The following is a 23,531-nucleotide window of genomic DNA, read 5'->3' on the forward strand; positions in this document are numbered from 1 at the left end:
CCTCGTGTAGGGTGTTGGGTTTGTTTCACGAGAATAAATCCCGTTTCGCCAGTTGTCCGGCTATTTTACAAGGGAGATCCGTAGTGCGTGAACACAGCAGCAGCAACAACAATAAATCAAGACAAAAACAACAACAATATTGCAGAGAACAAGTGCAGGGGTCCGAAAGGATCATTGCGCAACTAACGAAGTACGTAATGGTCGTGAATGAAACTCGCGAATCTAAAACAAACGTGAACCTGTGTCAACAAGAGGCGCCATAAAAAGGTAGTTGCAGGTGCAAGCAAGCATTGTATTTTGGTCAAATATGAACATTAAGAGGGGGAGTGAAGGGAAGGAACCAAGTTGTAGATGAACGCCAAATGTATTCCAGAAACGTGGAGCAGCAACGCGACATGTTTTGCCAAACGAAGTTTCAACAAATAAACTTTGTACACCCACGTAATAAACGAGGGTATCCACCTCATCAGACACGAGGTTTGCTCTTCTCTGTAAGAAACCGATGAGCTGCTGCTGCAGTAGCGTTCATCAAATTTGGCACCGAAGTCCCCGTTGCAGCCGATTGGCTGGTGGAGTGGGAGTGATGATGTAATCCATAGCAACCACTGACGCGCCGTCCATGTTTGCGGAACGGATGCCATGCGCGGAGGAACTTCGCATTTTGCACCATGCATCTTCGGTGCATACGCAAATCACTGTCTGATAGGATGTTAATGTACTCAGGCCCCCATCCAAAACCTCTAGACTTGAGAATCCGGTTTAATCGTGGGTGACTGAATCCTATATTTTTAATCCAGGATTCTATTGGTGCTAACGAACAAAGGGGGGCCCATGTGGCACTGTGGTGCCACGACCAGGGAGCAACTCCGCAAACGCTGTGATCCCCTCCCGGACCCCGCACTAAACACACACCCGCACGCAGCAAACCCACGTAGTGTCCTGACGGGGGGTTGCCTGGCACATCGGGTTTTAATCTGAAGGGCCCCTAGAGGGAGAGTCCCACGGTTTCCCGGTGCCAGGAGATTGGCCGACCCTCACAGGACAGGTTACATTGCGGTGTCCCTAAATTGGCTTAAAATTGTATGGGCACACAGAAACTCACCGGGCTAACCGCAATGAGAACGCTCACAGCACGGGGGGGGGGGGGCCAGGGGGGAAATAGCATGCGGGCGGCGCAGACGGGGAGGGAAAACCCTGGACCCCTCCGCGGAGGTGTATTCGGCGGAACGGCAACACCGACCAAACTAATTCTAGATTTGAAGCTTTCGTGACTGCAAGGATTCGTATTCTTAGGTTTTTTCGGTAAAGTCACGTAGGTAAAACATCAAAATTAATACAAATATTTCATTTTATTTTTATAAATTTTGATGTTTTACCTACGTGACTTTACCGAAAAAACCTAAGAATACCGACCAAACTGACTGAATCCGGAAGGGGGATGGTGGGCGCATACACAAAGGGTCTAGGCCAGGGGTCGGCAACCTGCGGCTCCGGAGCCGCATGCGGCTCTTTTGAACCTTGACCGCGGCTCCGGGGCGGATGCTAGCGAGGGGAGGAGGCGCACTGTGACACCTGCTCTGGCGTTGCCGCTGCTGACAGGTCGCCGCTCCGCTCCACACTGCCCGCCCGGTGACAGGCAATAACGTTGCCGTTGCTTTGTCACATGTTTGGAAGAAGTAAAAACCTTCCTGGGCAGCAAAGAGCTCACCTTTGCTGAGCTGGAACAGCCAGAGTGGCTGGAAAAATTACATTTTATGGTAGACATGACAGCACATCTAAACACGCTAAATACAACCCTTCAGGGGAAAGGAGGCACATCCCTGCACATGCTGGAGGAGGTTTTGGCATTCGAGCGCAAGTTGATAGTGTTTGTCAAAGATTTACAGAGAGGTACACTGTCTCACTTTCCCTCTTTGAGAGAGTTCAAACAAAGTCATGATACGATAAATTTGGAATATTTCAAGTCTGCAATCACCACAATGCAAAGTTCGTTTGGGAAACGATTCTGTGAGTTCAGAGAGGAAAAAACGACATTATCCTTCCCTGTCACTCCCCTGGCGATCGATCCATCCCTATTGAATATCAACCTGATCTTGAGATGGAACTGGCCGATATAGCCGACAAAGATATATGGGTGTCCAAGTTCAAATTCTTGACCGCTACTCTTGAGGATGTTGCCCGTCAGAAGGCCATTCTGGCTCAGAATCATAAATGGAGTGATATTGAAAACCTTCCCAAACAGGACAAACTTGTATTCGAAACATGGAATGCCATCCCCAACACTTATATAAACATGAAAAAGTATGCATTTGGAGTCCTGTCGATCTTCGGCTCCACATATGTATGTGAGCAGGTCTTCTCCAACATGAACTATATTAAAAACAAACATCGATCACGCCTCACAGATGACAGCTTGCAAGCCTGTGTGAAAATGAAGGTGACGTCTTACAGCCCTGATGTGCAGACACTGTGCACTGAGGTTCAGGAGCAAAAATCCCATTAACCAGGTAATTTAGCTATTAATTTGCAAAAATATATTTTACATTGTTAAGTGAAAAAGTCCTTTTTTTATTCAGATTGACAGCTGACTGCACGATCCTGTATATAGCAATAAGGTAAGAAACAATATATGCAGTGTTATATTTGTTTTAAATGTTGCAATGGTTTTGCGGCTCCCAGTTTATTTTTTCCTTCGGAAACGGGTCCAAGTGGCTCTTTATGTCTTAAAGGTTGCAGACCCCTGGTCTAGGCGTAACGTAAAATAATGCCCCAGGTAAGGGCGGGACATCAGTTTGCTAGGCGCATGATTGGCTGCGCAGCGCGACATCCCCATGGGCCTTTGAAGTTAAGAGAATAAAGGTGGGAGCCCCGGGAACATTCGGTCTCTTGTCTTCAACCTCCGGGCCGTCAAGACCCTCTCCCTGCCATCCTGCCTCTTCGAGCCGTTCACAGCATCCGTGTGATGCCAGCGAGTGCTGCTGCGAGATAGTGATAGGTTAAGTCTTCTCTCGTCCTTCTCCCGACGACTCTCTCAGCGTCCGTGGGATGCCGTGAGTCCAGCTTCGATGTACGTGGTAGGACGTTTGAGCGACTGGGTTCGTAGTCAGAGTTAGGCTAAGCTTTTTGCGCGAAGTATTTGCGCCGGTAATACGTTTTAGTTCAGAGGATCGGTGTAGTGTGACTTCTGTGTGTGGGTGGAACCTCGGTGCGGTGCTGGTAATTTGAGCGTGTGTGAGGCACGCGTGTATTAAAATATACACGGCCGCCGACGCTTGCGCCTGTTTACAGGCGCGTGTGTGTGAAAAACGAGTGCCTGCAGTGTGCCGCGTAATTAAGGCGGGGGCGGAGTGCGATAAATCCACTCGCCGGCGTTTACACAGCGACAATAGCATTTACAGCGAGGGGTGCGCGCATATTCATACCGCCGCTGGTCCTTTTTGTTTAGCGCTAGCCTTTGTGTGTGAGCAGATTAGGGCTTAGTCACCCGGAAGTGCGCGTGCATATTCATACAGCCCTTTGTGTAAAACGAGTGCATGCAGGGCGCGCGTGTGCATGCAGCCGCCTTGATATTAGTGGTGTACGTGGGCGTGTGAGATAACCTCCGGGCAGTGGTGAGCCAGCCACTTAGCTATGTCCCTCAGAGAGGGCGTTGGTGCAGGGGGGCCGATCACCCGATCGGCAGGGACCCGGCGAGAGGGGTCGAACGGCGTGGTGGAGGAAGGAGTGGAGGGAGTGGAGGGGGAAAACGTTGCGCTCCACCTGCCCAACGAGGGCGGTGGGGCGGACGTCGGCCCCCACAGCACTCGTGCTTAGGCATCCAGGAAGCTCTGGGCGGCGGCTTTGGTTATTCACACCGTATAAACTGTCAGTTACAAGGAAGATCTTTCCCCAATTTTGGAGATCCAACTAATTGGATACCGGTTCGCTATGCAGACCTTTGGGGGGGGGGGCTTTACACAATCTAACCCAGAGGTCGGCAACACGTATTTATGGACTGCTTTTTTTTTACAGAATTCGAAAAAAATGGCTCTTATTTTAGTTGCCGACCCCTGATCTAACCTTAATCCTCCCCCCTTAATTTTGTTTTTCTTATTGGATGCAACAGGAAAATAGAATTAATGTGGTTATGCAAAAACATCTTGAAAGGTCTTTTTGGTTCTTTCGGTAAAGTCACGTAGAAGGGAAATAATAAAGTAATAAAAATAAAACCTAATAAAATACAATGTCTTTTTATTATTTTAGTATTTCCCTTCTACGTGACTTTACCGAAAGAACCAAGAAGATGAATCCCTGCAATCACGAAAGCTTTAAATCGAAATCTTGACAGGTTTTAGGCACGATTTATTCATTAACACAATTCCTTTACAACCTTGCTCTCGTATATGGGGAAAATATATTAACTGCCAAATATTATAGGCATGGTCCTTATATTTGGGTGATACTATACATAACAAAATTATATTTCGCTTCATTGGAGACTAAGTAACAAAAATAGAAAAAGCAGACTGTCACCTCCGATTAGCACGGTTGGCTACGTATGGTGCGAAAGAAGTTCAGTTCCATATCGCATATCAAATATTTTTACACAACCATCCGCTCCATGGCCTTCTGGGAGTGCATAATTTCAGCAACATTGATTCAAAACAAACTGGACCAGTTTTGACCGTCTAATCAATAATCAGGCTTGCATAAATCAATGCAGGTTAACTGCCAGATGTTATCGGCAAGGTCATCTGGCTGTAACAAGATATTATAGGCAGATGTTATAACATATGGTTGTTTATCTAGAAGGAATATTTGCGAAATGATAGCTTACTCATCTGGGGTAAGAAGTACCATGGCAAAATTGCAACAAAATAACAAAGTTTAATCACTTTGATATCAAAATCACTCCAAAATGGATTTTCAATACAATATATTTTAAAGTGTGCTTGCATACATGTAAATAGATCATTTACTGTATACTTATTACAGCGCCGCACTCCAAAAATGTATAAATATAAATACAGCTATCACCAGTGTAGTAAAATCGAGAAGGAGCAGATAAAGATAACACATTACACAGGTCAACAGAATTTTGGGAAAAACTAAAAGTTTACTTATGACATATAAGCATAAAAACAAACTCCAAAGCCATCCATCCTACAACACCACACCAACATTTCTCACAATGCAACACCGCCGACTGGAATTGCGCATTACTTTGTACTTCAAAATAGAATTGCTGCATATGCTAAATTATGTCATATTTCCTCTGATTTGTCAGTCATTTCCTGCCCTGCCCTCCCTTATATTTTCTGGCGTTTGGAGTGGGGAAAAAAACCTCAATACGTTCAAGAGTTATCAGTACTGTAGTAAGATCTGAGAATGTAAACCTAAAATACTGTATTGAAATGTATGACTTTAAAGTGAGACATTTACTCTGTGCGACTTCTGCTAGCTTTACAGCCATGGTGCTCAGTCAACTGCACTCGCGTTTGACACCCTTTGTGCCGTTCCATGACCAAACCTGTTACAATGTTCATTATGGCTTTGAGACGAGCCTAATAGCAGGACTGCTTCGAGATGCTCGAACTGCTTGGTAGCAAAGTCAAGGACTTTGTTTATTGTGGGACGTGGTAAAAAGGTCCAGCTTTACCTTGTGAGCAAGTTTGATCACCAGAGCGCAGCCCAGCTGTTTGATGCAGGTTAGAAACCAGCATTTAAATATTGTAATAGAATGTTCATCACACAGGACCATCTTCCTTAGTCACAAATTCTATCGAGTATTTTTTGTAGAATCATTGAAACTGTGCAAATGAATGTATTGTACATACCAACAGAATATCAGCACTGCTTAATGAGCAAAACATTGTGCTTTGATGCAACTCGTGTTGTACATAAAACAAAAGCTTCAGATAAACACCAATCCCACTGCCAGTCAGAGCTTTATATAGTGAGAGTTTGTGACGAACAATACATTTCCACAATTTTAAAACATTTTAAACTAAATGTACCATTAATACTTGCAGCCAGTTAAAGGTGTATTTTTTGTATTTAGTTATAATGAACTTATTTTCCAAGCCTTAGACATTTTGATTTATCAAAGAGTTTAACATTTTTCTTTTTTTACATAAAAGGCAAATTTTTAAATCAACGCTTTGGCTTTTTATAAATAACAGCCAACATAACTTTACGAGTCCACTCCACTGAAGCCTTTGTATATGTAAATTGTGATTTAGGATCACATAGAGCCAAGGTTGGTCCATAAAACCTGAGACCTTCCGATGCAACTTAACCATTCATTCTTGACAATGGAGTTACATTAAATGGAACCCTGTGAGTTAGAGACCACATGTCTATGAAGACCAATTTACATGACAACTATTGGTGGTCATCATAACCGCAAATGTTATGTTATTCACATCCTATATGGTCTAAGATGTAATGATAGAATGCACAATTGTCAGAACCCAGAGTGGTACAACTGTATTTTCTCACATATTGTGTGCATGTGACTACATGGATATTCACATACATATGCAGAAGTCCAAAACACTAGACATTCTGACAAGTTCCCAGAAATGTATTTACCACATTATACAACACAATAAGGATGATCATATTTTATCATAAGCTACAATGATTGGCATTAGTGCAAGCGACATAATGTAATTGTCACAACAGTTCAAGACATCCTGTAAAATACATCACAGCACTGGAAACGTACGACTATGTTTAACTCATAATGCAAACACAGAAGCACAAAATACAATTCTTATTACATCTCATTTACATTGCAACCACAAACCTCTGTGGTGGCCGTTTGTGTTTAGTTCCTCCAGGGTGCTCATAGAGACCGGTGGAAAGATATATATTAGCTTTCCAAATGGCCACATCACTGTTGTCATCAGACTGCCTGTTGAATAAAGCTGTCACCACATGGTCCACATCTCCAGTTGCTGTTCACAATTTATGAATGCTGCAGCCAGCACACCTTCATCATGCAGCAGTGCAGATAAAAGCATGTCAAGAGCGTGCAAAAACGTAGTACAGATTTTGTTTGAGAATTTTTAGAATTTTTTTTTATCCGCAATTGCACTAAAATGCATAGAGCAAGTCGAACAATTTGTAATCATATATCACCCTTAACCGTTAATTTACATATTAACATATTGGTTACAATTTCTGCACTTTTGTAAAATGAACATATCCAACCAATGTCAAATTAACGTATTAAGTGTATTTTGGTTACAACTAATTAATTTGGTAGGGAATACATTACATTGGTTTTATAGAATCCAGTTAACTGTAAAATAAAACCACCTGTATATTCGCTTTCAAACATGAAGCATTTCCAAAAATAAAAATGGCAAGTTTTTATTTTTTTAACTTTAAACAAATCAGTCAAAATATGCACCAATGTATTTTCAGTGCTTGCATTTATCCAGTTATACTTGGAGCAAATATTTAATCGCTCAGCTATCCAAGGGCACCATTGTGAAAAGACAGATTTCAATTCTGGCATAACCTCCGCCATGGTGTTTACACTGCATTTGGAGGGCAACCCACAAACGTTTGCCAACAGCAAACACCTTACACATTTCAATACTTGGATCCCATATTTTACAAATGATAAACGCAATTACAGTTCACAATATATGTATCTTCATGAATGCTGAAACTGTGAAGGAATCAAAATATTAGATGTACAAAATCTAACAATAATTTCCCTAAGAAAACCGTTAACACAACATGAATTCCACCGAAATAGCTACACGCGTCAGTCCATTGGTTACGAGTTTAATGATGTATTAGTAGCAAACTGAGTTTAGGGGGTTAATTCTTGTGCACGTAAAAAGCCCTGTTTTCATTTATTTTTTATGAATTGCAACTTTATGTAGTCATCGCTAAAAGCATTTTATCAAGTTGTCAAGACCAACGTTTATTAGTTAAGCTACTTCTGAAGTTTGCTCTAAAGGCATCAAAAACACGCACACATATCTTATCACCAATTGCAAGTCTAGGAAAACACAAAGCCTGAAGTAATATCTATATATGCACTAGACAGCTAGACCAGCTGGTTAATAGCATTAAATTTAATGGTAAGAGAGAAGCCTAATAATTTAATCCATCTCACTTGGTTTGAAAATATTATTGTGACATTGTGACAACTGTAATCATAGGATAAAAACTGGAAGCTTATACAAAAACATTGAACCCTTTATTTGTTTTAATGTTTTATGTTGGTGACAGTTAAACCATCCGAATTCAGCGCTGTGTGTCATTAACGTGCATAAAAGAAGCAAAAAAGGACAAATAAAGGATTCCATCACACCTGTCCGTGAATGCAAAGTGGCCGTGCCCAGTAATACTGTACACTTGCAGTTTAGCAATTGTAAACTCAGTCTTATTGCTGGCGAGGGTAACACCATCCTGTGACACCTTCCATGAAGCAAGCACTAAGCTGTGCCACAACAGTGCATTCCAACATTTTCCCAGGGCTCCCACGCATTACACCATGTAGCTTCAAATCTTGCAGATGATGGTTATGGCCTTGTAAACTTTTTTTTATAACGCTGTTTGATTCTTTCGCAGTCGAGGCTTGTTTTCGATTCAAACCTTGTACTGTTTCTGAGTTCATACACGAGATCACCTGAGATCACTATAAAGTGATCAGCTCTGGAAATGAGTATTTTCAGACCAGGAATTTGTGATTTTATTTAGGGCTCCAGAATTTATATCCAGTCCCAAGTAAGAATATCCAGCATGAAATGTCTCGAAGCCCAGCTTCAGTCCTTTTTTGACAAACTGTCCATTGGTTGCTCAATTACTAACATCGCAGTTTTGGCAACAAACACATTGAAAATAAACTACTCAAAAGCCAAGCTCAACACAAGTAAAAAAAAACGTGACAAATCAGCTGTTTGCATATGCAGAGTATATGTATGGGTCACTGCTGCATGTCAGTACAGTCCAGTTGATACTTCTTCAGACCAATTTCTGCCACCACTATTCCATCTCGGAATGCACTTCAATGACCGTAACAATTTCGTCAGGGCCTGTGCTCTCGTAACCGTATTTCTACCACAAGGAGGTAAAAAAAGGCAGCAGGAGGCACCGAGCAGTCCCAGAAGAGCTAAATATCTCTCCCATTTTGTACATTACCCCTTATGTAGGTCTGTCATCTGCAGGTGTTGGGAGGCAGTAGTCATAGGTGCGGCTGTGTTAAGGCGCACGGGTGAGGCCCATCCATCAGAGGATCACACAGCAGCGGCAGAAGCGAGCACGTGGCCCAGGGGCCACCTGAGGAGGGGTGCTGGGTGCAAAGTAGGCGTGTACCTTGATTTCTGGCAAATGAGCCTGTGGGATAAAAAAGTCATGTTGGGAATGCATAAAACAAAGAAACGAGTTTTACAATTAAAAAAATTCCAAAAGTCTGCGTCATCGCATGCAATCAAATGCTGGGCAGTGGTAATTTCTGTTAGTGGTCCAGTGGGTGGAAATTAGGAATTCCTTGGTTGAATTCATCCTGAAGCAGAGTAAAGATGATTTCATATGATGGTACACATTTTACTGACCTTGGACATATAGTCGGAGCCAACTCCACATCGCTTTTAAACTGTCAGAATGTAGCCAAAATGCATATAAAGCAATTGTGTCTAAAGTAAAACATCTCCAGTTAAACATAAACCATACCTAATACTTCCATGATGTAAAATGGCAAGAAACAGGATCAGATCAACGGTCCAAGGGTTACCCACCCGCAGGCGTTTGATGCCGGCACGCGTGATCTGCTGGCAGTCATAGAGCTCTACGCGTTGCAGGCTCTGGCAGCCCTTGAGATGCTCGAGAGAGGCGTCCGTCACCAGGGGGCAATTGTCCAGCTCTAGCACGGTGAGGCGCTCGTGTGAGCATGCTCCATTTCCCAGGTGCCGGATCCCGTCGTCCGTGATCAGCTCGCAGTGAGAGAGGCTCTGCGTGTGTAAACAAGGGTATTATTATTATTATTTAATTTGGAGTGGGGCTGGTTGTTGATAACTTCGTTTTCAGCTAAAGGTGCTTTCGAGACACTAACCTTTAGGGCAATGAGGTGCCTGTAGGAGGCGGTACAGAAAAGTAGAATTCTAGCAGGCTATATGTTCTGAGTGTGAGTGTTCACCCTCACGGATGCATAGATTTTATCCAGGCATCCTAGCTTTCTTCCAAATACACATACTCAAGGTGTTGGCTCAACATCATGCGCAGCGCCCTCCTGAAAAAAGTCTTGGAGAATCAGTGGAGCGATCTGGGATAAATAATTGTATATCCATAATTGTTTCATTATTCCTGTATTTGTCATTACAATTTTAAACAAATAATTTTTTATAAATCTCCACTGTACCATCACAACTCATATCACCAAACACAGCAATCATGTTTCAAGACCACCAAACATGGACATTTAAATTGTCTCTACACGTGTGTTGCATTACACATACCAGCACCTGCAGTCGAGGACATTGCAGGGACAGCTGGATGAGTGTAGCATCAGTTATCTAAGAAATAAAGAACACATAAGTCTCTACGCACAAGCAACACATACCTCAGCAACTTCATATACAAACATACACCTTGGCCACTCAAAACACATCATCAATACTGACGGTTTATAGCTCCCAAAAAAGAAGCGTAACATGCATACCATATTAAGACACGTAAAAACAATGGCATATGCGATACATAATTATACGGTCTTACCTGTCAGTTCACAAAGAACCGTACACTTCTCGTACAAGTCTATAAAGTATGAATGAGCGAGCCTAATTTTTTGTGCTTTTCGAATAAAGGAATAACATTTTGAATTGAAGATAAACCAGCTACAGTACATGTTGAAATAATTGGTGCCTGTAGTTCCCTCGAAGCACAAGACCAAACACTAAAAAAATGTAAGTGAGAAATTAATGAGAAAGACAAATCTAAAAATGTTGTGGAATAAATAGAAAATAAACTTTGGTAAATACAAGTTCTGGGGAATATTATTTACTCATTTGTAGTTGATGTGTAAGTCTTATGATTACAGCTCTGGAATTTTCATCGTAAAAGCTCCAACCACACTCTTAAGAGTGTATTTCCTCTGCAGTTTAGCTATTGCAATTTCCTGTGACAATGACTGGTTAAGCATTGCCTTTTCCCAAAGGTGCAGCGCATGCATGAAACAAAACCCAGCGCTATTTAAAAATGATAGTTACGAATGTGAGGGTCTATTGTTTACAACAAAGTGGCCTTGCACAATATTACACCAAACAATCAATTGTAACTAAAACAAATTATTTTCCTTCCACTGTTGCAATGATATTAAATGTCATGAAAATAAAAAAATGAAATGTAGACTGCAAATATAAGCATAATCTCATCTATCGAGTGAGTTGCCAGGTATGGTGCAACAACAGTTAAGGAACAAAAGCCACACCTGGATGCACTCTTCCAAGTCCATCTTCTCAAGGTCATGACAGTTCTGCAGGTGAAGACATTTGAAAAATACCCCCTTTAATCTCAACATAATTTCAATTGTATGTATGCCAGTCATGTAATGGCTTTACTTTGATTTTTTTAAAAATATAATAAATAACAACATTCACCTTACCCTGGCAAGCATTTGAAAGCCTGTGTCAGAAAGCTGAGAGCAGCCGGCCACCTCCAGTATCCTATTGGTAATAAACACAACAGATATTTACTTACCATTAAAAACAAATATAAAAACTATATCTTACACGTGTGGCTGCATCTGCAGTATAAGCAGATGCAGCTAAAAATATAAAATTAAGTTCACGTAACAAGTATAATGTAAATGATGTTAAACAGCACTCTTTGTAAGAAAGAAACACTTAAGACATGCCTCATTGGCACAACCACAGCTTAGAATGCACTCAGATCCACTCCTAGTACCCGGATGTCCACACAATCTCCAAAAACAGCCAGCACAACAACATTGTGCAAAGTGAACAAACGCACCGTAGGTGGCAGCAGTTGTGGCCAAGAGCATTGAGCAAGGCGTCGGTGAGTGCGTTGCAGCCCGACACAGAGAGAGACTGCAGCTTGTGACAGCCACGGCAAACCGTGATGACGCCATCGTCAGTCACACGCTGCACACACAGAGGCAAGGCAGTGCGCTTTTAAACAGGGTCATCTACAAGTTTTGTCTCAATAAATAAATCATTTGTAAAAACAAACCAGACTACACGAAAGGGACTAATGACGGATGATTTGTCTGCCACATCGTGTATTTAGAAGGGGATCGTTTTCTTCTTGTCATTGGAAACATTCTAATGTTACAGGTTGCTAAAAAATTGTTAGTTCGTTCCTTGTGAGGGTCCCAGTGGCAGCATGTTGAGTAACGCAGTCCAGACCTCCCTTTCCCTCGCGACAAACTATCTCTTCCTGGGGAATTCCCAGGCGTTCCCAGGTCAGCCGAGCGACATAGTCCCACCAGCGTGTGTCCTGGGCCGGCCCCGGGGTCTTCGCCTAGTGGGACATGCCCGGTAGAGTTCCAGGGGGAGTCTCTCGGGGGGCATCCTTACCAGGTGCCCGAGAACTATCTCAACTGGCTCCTCTCGATCCGGAGGAGCTGCGGCTCGACTTTTGAGGCTCTCCTGGATTACTGAGCTCCTCACCCGATCACGGAGAGTGAGTCCTGCAACCCTGAGGAGAAACCTCATTTCGGGCCCCTTGTACCGGCGATCTCCTTATTCGGTCATTACCCAAAGCTCATGACCATAGGTGAGGATGGAAATGTAGATAGACCAGTAAATCGTGAGCTTTGTACGAGAACTCAGCTCCCGCTTCACTACTACGGAATGGTACAGCGCCTGCTGTACCATCACTCGCGAAAGAGACCCCTGAGGTATTTAGAATCCTCCACTAAGGGCAGCTGTTCCCCCTTCACCTGGAGAGAACAATTCACCATCTCCCGGGAGTGAACCATGACCTCAGGTTTCGAGGTGTTGATCCTCATCCCAGCCGCTTTCACACTTGGCATCAAATAATTCAAGTGCATGCTGGAGTTCACAAACTCACGAGGCAAAGAGGACGTTATCTGCAAAAATCAGAGATTCCCCTGTACTGGATACCCTCCATACCTTGGCTGCGCCTTCATATCCTGTCCATGAAAATCACAAACAGGAGTGGAGACAAGACGCACCCTTGACGGAGTCCAACACCCACAGTGAACAACTTTGATTTAACACCAAGAATACGGACACAGCTCTCACTCCAGGAATAGAGGGACCGGATAGTGCATAAAAGCGGCACCGGTACATCATACTCTCGCAGCACCCCCCACAAGACATTGCGGGGAACACAGTCGTATGCTTTCTCCAAGTGTACAAAGCAGAGGTAGACTGGAGAAGCACACTCCCATGACCCCTCAAATTTCTGTGAGATGGAAAAGAGCTGGTTCATTGTTCCATGATCATGACGGAATCCACATTGTTCCTCCTGAATCTGAAGCTCGACCACGGGGTGGAGCCTCCTCTCCAGCACTCTGTAATAAGCTTTACCTGGGACGCTGAGGAGTGTGATTCCTCTGTAATTGGAGCACACCCTATGGTGTGCTCCAATTACGACCCCAGTGTGCCAATCCTTAGGTTCTATACCTGCTGTCCACTGAAGAGGTGTGTTAACCACAACACTCCTACACTGTCCAGCACTTTCAACAACTCTGAGCGAATCTCATCCACCCCAGCAGCTTTGCCATTACGAAGGCCTTCGACCACCACAGTGACTTCGGCAGCCGTGATGGATCCGACACCCCCAGCTATTTCCAGAGATGCCTCCTGAGAGGAGGGCATGTTCACCGGGTTGAAGAGCTCGTCAAAGTGTTCCTTTCACCTCTCGACTATCTCCTTAGTTGATATTAATGTTACGCCACTCTTACTGAACACAGCATGGGGCACGTCCCGTCAAACCCTCCTAAGCTTTTTTTTTTTTTCGATTTAAAGCTTTCGTGACTGCAGGGATTCATCTTCTTTGTTCTTTCGGTAAAGTCACGTAGAAGGGAAGTATTAAATAATAAAAATAAAACATAATAAAATAATTCGCACGACGTTTCGGCCACAACGCCGTCTTCAGGTGGAGAACAGGTCTGTCAAGTAGACAGATGCGGTCCGAGACATGTCGTTTGGTTTCTCCAATGTAACTGCTACCACAGAGGCAACTTAGTTTGTAGACGCCAGGGTACTGTATGTCTGGAACCACATCTTTTACAGACGGGACCAGATCACGGATTTTATGTACTGTGTTGAATCGGACCTGGATCTTGTGTTTAATCAGGATTTTGGAGATCTTTTTTGTGACCCCAGCAATGTAGGGTAAGGTGATGGTCTTGAGAGGCTCCTCAACAGGATCCTTCTTGATGGTTGGAGTGATGGCTTTGCGGATTGTGTAGTCGGAGTAACCATTAGCCTTAAGAGCTTGGCGTACGTGTTTGAGTTCACTGGCAATGTGTTCCTGGTCGGAAATGCATTGGGCTCTATGGTATAGAGTCTTGATGAGGGAATTCTTCTGGGATGGATGGTGGTGGGAATCCGGTTTTAGGTAAGCATCCGTATGGGTGGCTTTCCTGTAGACAGAGTGGCTCTTTGATACTGCTAATACTGCATAATGCATGGGCATAATGACTTTAAACCCCTCGCCAATCCTCCGACGCATTTCACAAGTAGTACTAATCGCATATCTGCATTTCCCATAAATATGCTAAATTCCTCTTGATATGCAAATTATTTTGTCAAGACACTCTTCGCCCCTCCATCCCAGCATAAATAGTCGCTCCAAGCCTGGAGCGTGCCATTCAGACTCTGTCTACTTGACAGACCTGTTCTCCACCTGAAGACAGCTGCTTGCGTTGTGGCCGAAACGTCGTGAGAATTATTTTATTATGTTTTATTTTTATTATTTTATTACTTCCCTTCTACGTGACTTTACCGAAAGAACCAAGAAGATAGACTCTCCTAAGCTGTCGGATGGTTTGCCAGAACATCTTCGTGGCTGTCCGGTAGTCCCTCTCCATGGCCTCTCCAAACTCCTCCCACGCCCGGGCTTTCGCTTCAGCGACTAATGCAGCTGCCGCCCTCTTGACAAGCCGTTACCTCTCAATCGAGTCGGGAGACCTTTTTCTGAGCATATCTCAGGGGAAGCCTCCTTCTTTAACTTGACAGCTTCCCTCACCACTGATGTCCACCAGCAGGTCCTAGGGTTGCCACCATGACAGGCACCAACTGCCTTCAGGCCACAGCTTTTCGCAACTGCATCCATGATCGAGGTCCTGAACATCGTACACTCGGACTCAATGTCCACGACCACCCCTGGAATGCAGGAGAAGTTTTCCCGGAGGTGGAAGTTGAAATATTTCTGTACTGGGTCTTCCGATAGACATTCCCAGAAAACCAGCACTATTCGTTTGGGCCTTCCATGTCTATCTGGTCAGTGACCAAAGCATCGGAGCCAACTTACCAACAGGTGGTGATCATTTGAAAGCTCTGCCCCTCTCTTCACCCGAGTGTACAGAACATAGGGACTTAGGCCTGATGATACAACTATAAAGTCAATCATTGACATTCTGCCCAAGGTGCTTTGGTACCACGTACACTTATGAGCACCCTTGTGTTTGAACATGGTGTCTGTTATTGACATTCTGTGACTAGCGCAGAATTCCAATAACATCTCGGGTTCAGATCAGGGGGGCCATTCCTCCCAATCACTCTCCAAGTCGCATAGTAAGACTATGGAGCCAGGAAGCGGCACTTTTGTCGGGCACTGCACCCACCGCAATTCATGTTACCTACAGCACTAAATGTGCATCAAATACAATATGCAGTTTACATTCTATGTTACTTAAGATTCTGCTTTTGTAGAATGTGGTTTACAATCAATTAAGACCACCGATTTTTTTAAAAGTGAAATTTGACACTGAACAGTGCAAAAATGCGGATGCATTTTTTTTTACGAATAGGACTAAGGGCTGATTAAAAAATATTTTACACTCTACGCACACTCCCAAAATAATTTATGCTTCTAGATCAGCCTTAACAAAATAACTTAAAATGTACGTTAAACTTTGTAACTTACCAATAAAATATTAATATAAAAACTACATCGTATTGCTCAAAGCATATACTAAAATATTCAGTCACATTCTAAAGTTAATTATAACATACAACATTACTATTCATCAAAGCAAAACAAAAATTGGGCTGCTTTAGATTCATTGGGCATTGATTTTAATTTGTGCACATTTGACCCAAGATAAATCGAGCCTTTTTAATGCGTAATGTATCATGTGTCCAAAAGGGTATTTAATGGCAGGAAACTATTTTATGCCAAGAGAAGTCCCCTAAAAGAAACAAAATATCATGTGAGGAAATAGGGGATGCATAATTTAGTGGCCAAGGCAGTCTAATTTAACAGCCTGTTGAAATTTTTATGTTATTAAAATAAAGGGCATGTCGCCACAGTCGATAATTAAAGATTTTCTAATTAGGTTGTCCAAGTACATGGGGATAATGACTTATTAAGGTATGTCCTCCGAGTAAAGATCAAATAACACAACATTTACATTGGGTAATATACATATTTTTTCAAGTGAAAAATCACAACTCCCTAAATTAGAAAACAAATAACATAATTGACAGTCCAAAAATTAGGACAATGGACTTCTAACTGCAGTGTCACATATATCAATATGAAACCTACAAATACAAGTAACCTATTTCTATTTCAAATTATACAAAAAAATGGTAAATAGTATAAACCCTTTTTTATCTTAATTATAAAATATAATTAACAGGTAAAGACTTGAGTACATTTATTCCAATCTGTGTTAAAGCAATAGCCCAAGACATCGTTGACGTTACATTCCCCCCCCCATAATTTACTGAATTTAAAATGCTTATTTAAATAACAGACAGAGATAGGTTTGCTGTGTAATAACAGTTACTCTCCAGAACAGTAGTATTTCTCTTTTAATACTTAATAGAGGCTGCCTCAGCCACGCTCAGCTGGGAGGCAGGTCGTCTGTCAGACGTGGGCATGTGACAAGCATGACATATGAAGGCCCCGTGGCGCAGTGCTGGGAAACGTGGGGAGGTGGGGAACGTGGGGAGGTGGGGAACGTGGGGAGGTGGGAACCTCACCGAGCAGTTCTGCAGGTTGAGTGTGACCAGCTCAGGGCAGTACTTGCCTATTTGCTTCAGCGATACATCATTCACCTTTGGAATACACACGACAAAAGCAAACATTGACAGATGATGACAAAGTAGCTTAATGAGCTCACTGCAGCATACTTTATGGTACAGACTTGCGCATTGTAATTAGCCTTTGTGAACAATGTTCCTCAAAATTACAATTTACAATTTGGATTTATATAGTGCCTGAACATGTCCACATTTCAATTTGCTGCAGAAAAACAGTGAGCATATATATTTTACACAGCGGGGCAATCCCTTATTGGCAAAAAAAGGAGGGTCTTGAGCCTTGATTTAAATAGAGGCGGGAAGTCAACAGCACCTATTGCTGGTGGAAGGGGCAACCTCTCACTGACCGAAGACCCAATGGCAGCTCACAAAAAGCCTTTGATGCAGCAGCAGTGTGTGTGGAGGAGAGTGAGATGGGATGAGAGAGTGAAACAGTGGAGAGTCCATGGATGATTTTGAAGATGATGTGATCTTGAAACTGATCAGGGATTGGATTTGAAGACAGTGGAGGGATTCAAGTTTTGGAGATATGATCTCATTCAGGGGCAGGGGTGAGAAATCTGGCAGTGGAATTTTGGATCATGTTGAGTTTGGAAACGAGGTGTCTTGGTGGAACCGTAGAGGAAAGAGTTACAATGGTTGAGTCGGGATGTAATGAAGATATGGTGGAGTCAAGAAATGGCAGATGTTGCAAAGATGGAAGGATAAAATTCTGCAGAGTTGAAATATGTGGAAAGAGAATGAGAGCTCAGGATCAATAACAACTCCATGTTTCACACACTCTCTGTCACTGTAATATCCGTTCAGAAGATGCACGTTAAAAGAAGTGTTTATTGAGAGCAGACTTGTTTTCTGATAAAGTCAGAAATTATGATTGACGATAAATCTGGTGAGAAATTTTCAAAGAAAAGATATATGAAGAATAGCATGGAACCAAGAATAGCATGGAGCATTGTGGGAGATTTCCACGTATGGAATTATACATTGAAATGTTCAATAGGTAAGAGTGGAACCAGCGCAGTGTGCTGCGTACGCCTACATAGTTATGAAAACACTCAAGGAGGATGGAGTGGTTTATATTGTCATGGAAACTAGGACAGTGATCAGCAGTTTGCAGAGGGGTCATTCACTGCATATAAGAGAGCAGTTTCAGTCAAATGGCCTGAGAATAAACCATATTAATGGGTCATGAAGACCATGGAAACCAATGCTGTTTCTTATATGTTGCACAACATATAAGATCATACTTCGACAATATCCAAAGTATTTTTCAAAAGCAAGGGTGCAGACTTCAATGTTTAACTCAAGTAAGCAAATAATTGAACTGCTGCAGCAGAAAATTGGCTCACCATGTAGCAGCCTTTGAGCAGAAGCACTTTCATAGAGTGACATTCCCTGGCCAGAGCAGTAATACCATCCTCTGTCACTTGGTCACACCACGACACGTTCAAATGCTCCAGCCCTTTGCACCCATCACTGACACAAATATGTATACAAGTGTAACATTGTTTTTTATGGTATTGAATGCTTTACTACAAATAATTAATCAAAAATAAATTTTAACATTGTCTGAGATATTACTTTATAGGATGATTAGGTATTGCTGCTAAATAACACAAATATCCCAAGTATAATTGAGACTCAACATACATTATCCAGTAACACTGACACCCACCACATTCAGTCCACTAAAACCTACAAATAGACATGAATATTTGAATGCCCTTTTCTCATACCAATGGACTGCATTGGAAGCCTGTGGGCAATCCCCCATGTGTAATGGCCCAAAGGCAACACGATGGAAGATCATGGCAACTCAAAGCCACCGCAGGTCCTCCCACGGAGACTGGGCCTGAAGTCTGCAGCTATGCATGTTGGCCATTGCCTGAGAGCCTTGAGTGAGTGGTTAGTGATGGCCGTGCAGGAAGTGAGGTCCAGCTGCTTCAGCTTGGAGCAGAACTTGCCAAGGCTGGCGCACGTGCTGCACACGCAGTCAGTCAGAGTACTCAACAGGCAAGAAATGCAACTTTTAATCCCCCCCCCCCCCAAATAAGTAGAGCAAATGTACAGCTCACAAAATAAACGCTGACAGATTAACAAGTTTCCCCATCATGGGACCTCCTTTGCCAGGACCAAAATATGAGAATAGGTTTTCCCCCTTTTTTCTGGCAACAAACAGCTGTGTTAAGATATTAGAACACTAAACTTAAACCTTTTACAAGGAATCATGTCTGCATTAACCACAATACTTGTGGCCAGAATGCAAACAAAAAACACACTCTGATAATAAATGCATTGTCTTTGAAACTTATTGGTCCACACCAGAGACAGCTTTCTTTTGAGCCTAGTCTCAAAACGGTGTTAGACCAGAGGACGCCAAAAGGTGTGAAACTAGGCTGAAAAGAAAGTTGTCTCTGGTGTGGACCAATCAGTTTCCAAGAGAATTCATATATTGTCAGAGTATGTTTTTTGTTTGTATTCTGACCACAAGTATTGTGGTTAATGCAGACATGACTCGTTGTAAAAGGTTTCAGTTTGGTGTTTCTAATATCTTAACACCTGTTTTGTTGCCAAAAAAAAAGGGGAAAACCTATTCTCAAGTTTCCCCATTTTAGAATTTGCATGTTAATCCATGCATATGCAATATATCTCACAAGAACTGAAAATATATGAAAAATCTACATTTCTTACAAATGTTGTCATTGTAATAGAATGAATAATGTACAGCTATTTGTCAATCCAGTTATAGATGTAGTTCTCTCCCCCACATCATGTCACTGACAGGGCTTGTTTAATCGTACTTCATCATGCTGGTCAGTGCAGGGGGGCACCAAGAACTGGTTCAGTTATCATTCACCACTGATGTTAGCCTTGGCCAGGAATCAAATTCACACCGCCGAGTTCATTGCAGTGCGCGAACCACTCCCATCAGTTATCATTTTATCGGTAATATTTCATTTTTAGAGTTTTTACCACAACGGAATGGGTTACTCTCATATCTCAGCATCTTGACATGAACTTATAGCTATTGATAAACTCTGATAATGTTCTCCTAACCTGTCTACCTTCTCTTCTCACACAGGTATGTAACATTGAATACTCTTACGTGACAAATATTGTTACGAATACCTAACCTTAAAAATGTTCACCTCATTGCATACATATTTGACGCAAGTCTTTTGGACAACTATACAGATATTATATTGACACATTTTAAATGACTGAGCACCTATCTGTTACATGATGCTTGGCTGAAATTGCTCATGCTACATTGTGTACATTGTATTGTGACTAAATGAAAGAGCAGTTGAGAAATGCAACTGTGTATTTTCGCTTCTTAGCATTTGTTGAATCATTACCAATATGGAAGGTGATTACTATAGCCTGGTGATAGGTAATGGGAATACGTGCTTTTTTCGGGAAGACCAGTCAACTTACTTGTCTGTAATTTTTGTGCAGCCGTTAAGACTGAGTGTTTCTATATTTCTGCAGTTCTGAGAAAATGTCCTGCAAAAGAGCACGCCAAAAAGTTAACAAATAAACAAAGAACACTTTAGACACATCACTCTGTGCAACCAAAGCGGCAGTGGCATCAAGCATCACATATATGAAATGCAGGCAAGCAGCAGTTTAAGTATGTATGAGAGAATTACCATGGTACAACATTTAAAATGCAGAAATAAATCTGCATTTTACCCTTTTGCAAAATATTACCGTAAAGCCAAAGTTAATACCTTTAAAATTAGTTAATAAATCATTGATGGTTCTAGAAATATGGCGCACCGTACGGAATTCACACGCCATCAATCCAAGATGTAGCGGCAGACATTTTAGGTCAAGAAATATAATCCCCACATCATTAATGCAGAATGGAATAAAGCTATATGATGGATGTGACAAAGTTTAACACTTTCAATATTGAATTAGCCTAGGTATTGAATGAAATTAACAGCATCAATCAAGACCTCAACCTCAAAATGCATACAGTGTTTGGGAAGATGGAAAGATGCAGTAGAAAAACACCCCAGTCAGCAGGATGAACTTTCATGGTTATAATAAGCACATGAAGCACAATGCAATAACAAATAGGAACACCGCTGTTTTAAACCAACCAAACAAATGCTCGTATAATGATTCGCGGAGGATTTAGCATACCCTGCCAAGTATCACTGCTCTCAAATTGAATGCAACCTTGAAATGCTCAGTGACACAAATGTTATTTGTTTAAAAGTACTGAACACGTTGATGTCCAACAAAAAATCAATCTGATTTTTGTACATAAGCTTACAATGCCTGTTGGGAGAGACGGCACAGTGTGGCAAATGTACATAATGGCTAAAACAAAAAAAATGGTGTCCCAAACAAGCATTGCCAAGCAAAATGGTGAAGATTTACATGGCTTGCTGCCCTGCCACACAACTGCAGGACGTGCCCATTCCAAATCATATACGCTACAGTTCCACGGCAACGTCAACTCTTAACATCAGCAAGCCCACTCTTAACCTGGCACAATCACTTGGTGTGCTCCTAACATACCAGTGTCATCCAGTTAAACATCCTGCACTTTTTTTCTGCTCAGAATTCTAAGACCCGATGGGGCCAAACTCAGTGCCGTACTGTAAATCACTGCTTCGGCTGAACAGAGAGGAGCTCTCAAGAGGTTTGCGCTGGTTCGGTCCTTAGAAAGTGATATTGTGCTTGATGGAAGAATTGAACTTAAGCTCCATCTTCAAGGGCATGCACACAATATACAAGCTCTGGAGGAGATCCAAATAGAAGATTGAGATTGACTGATCCCAGTAAGAGCTGTACAACACTTCACTCCGAAGGACAATTGTTGACAAGGGTGTGCATAGCTATGCCACAATTGAAGGATTTATTTGTGTAAACATTTAGTAAATTTGCTCTCAAACTATGATCAAACAGGTGATCTTGTTTCTTTGATGTTTGCAGTTATTCCATCTGGTCTGGGAGTTTTTTATTTATTCATATGAAGGATAGTGGTTATATTAATATTATTTGTCACAAAGTCACGTAGATAGGTTCAAAGAAAATAACAAACAAATAACGAAAAACTACGACGTTTCGATCGCAACACAAGCGTTCGTCATCAGGAAGAGGGGGTTAGCTTCTAAAGGTCAACTGTTTATAAAGGTTTGAAATGGGCGTAGCCCAAATGTCAGCAGCTAATGTTAATGTAAGTGGTGGGCAGCGACCGCGACGGTGATGGGTTTTCACACCAATCAAAGGGCTGCCCAGTAAAAATTATCATAATGTAAGAACGTTGAGCAGCCTCCACAGCGGGCGCCCGAGGTGGCTTTGTTAATGTGAGAGATTAGCATGTTAATGGCAGATCGCAAAGCAAAAACCTCGAGCTCGGTGAGCGAGGTGGTTGTGTTAGGGTGGTTATTTTTTCAGACGTGGAACATTCTCCTTGTCTGATTTTTTGGGATTCTTTAGGAAATATGATTTTTTGCTATATTTGCATATATTTGCTTTCACATGTTATAGATTCACCTTGCTCTGTGAGATCTACTGTTTGAAATTGACCCATCTCCAACATTTCTCTGCTGTCATATACCCATCTTCAATTGTGTTCTTTTCTACAAATTCTTTCCTCATTCTTGGCAAATTATTTTACAGTTCTGCATATTCTAGATTGTTTGACATTTTCATCCCTAATCATCCTGATTCTTACCTTCAACATGCTTTATATGGTTCCAGATAACTGGATGAGGCTATTTGAGGGCAAAGGTTAACTAATTGGCTCCATTCTCCAAGTGGTTCGGTGCTGCAAGTGAATGATGCACGGTCGTAGAGGATGCTTACCGAAGAGCACTGTCCCCGACGCCTAAGCACCCTCGTAAGCTCAGCTGCCTGAGAAAACCGCCGCACCTCTTGGAAATATTCTCGACCACGCGACCCTGTCACATGTACAATAAAGACAAAGATCCCTCCATATGACTGTTGGGGCAAGTGCTGTTAGCCAGCACCTAAGAAGGACGGCATGGTACACGAGGGGGTGTGTGGCCAACACTACACACGCACAAAACACACATGGCACAGACGAAAACCAGGGTGTACGCCGCTCACAAACTTAACAGCCTCTCCTCCAGGGAAAATCCTCATCACTGTCTACGAGCATCACCTCGAAAGAAAATAACACACAATACAAACATTTTCTTTTTCGTTTTCATTTTGACAATTGCAGAATAATCAGGTTGGTCAGCAACCATGCCCCAGCTTGAAAATGGCTTGGCAAATGCTTGCTTTTGCAATGCCTGCAAGCTCAATCTGGTCATTTAAACTTGAAGAGTATAGGAG

The 23,531-nt window shown here is 42.3% G+C and overlaps 1 protein-coding gene across 4 annotated transcripts in view; it reads right to left on the reverse strand.

Annotated features, from left to right (window-relative positions):
- Positions 1-9,096: 9,096 nt before the first annotated feature.
- LOC144717502 (F-box/LRR-repeat protein 20-like) overlaps positions 9,097-23,531 on the reverse strand; it is a 35,227-nt gene continuing 20,792 nt past the window's right edge. For 2 of the 4 annotated variants that reach the window (XM_078592885.1, XM_078592909.1), the window contains 11 exons: positions 23,037-23,131; positions 20,646-20,714; positions 19,093-19,188; positions 18,557-18,683; positions 17,148-17,222; positions 11,974-12,104; positions 11,606-11,666; positions 11,432-11,476; positions 10,461-10,517; positions 9,744-9,956; positions 9,097-9,342 (listed from right to left, as the gene is read on the reverse strand). In XM_078592885.1, the coding sequence (XP_078449011.1) occupies positions 9,235-9,342; positions 9,744-9,956; positions 10,461-10,517; positions 11,432-11,476; positions 11,606-11,666; positions 11,974-12,104; positions 17,148-17,222; positions 18,557-18,683; positions 19,093-19,188; positions 20,646-20,714; positions 23,037-23,131 (1,077 nt within the window). In that variant the 3' untranslated portion in view covers positions 9,097-9,234. The remainder of the gene's footprint in view (positions 9,343-9,743; positions 9,957-10,460; positions 10,518-11,431; positions 11,477-11,605; positions 11,667-11,973; positions 12,105-17,147; positions 17,223-18,556; positions 18,684-19,092; positions 19,189-20,645; positions 20,715-23,036; positions 23,132-23,531) is intronic. The other 2 variants (XM_078592901.1, XM_078592892.1) reach the window with 2 other exon arrangements.

This window comes from Lampetra planeri, chromosome 1, assembly GCF_965212315.1.
Source record: "Lampetra planeri chromosome 1, kcLamPlan1.2.h2, whole genome shotgun sequence".
Taxonomy (NCBI): Eukaryota; Metazoa; Chordata; class Hyperoartia; order Petromyzontiformes; family Petromyzontidae; genus Lampetra; species Lampetra planeri.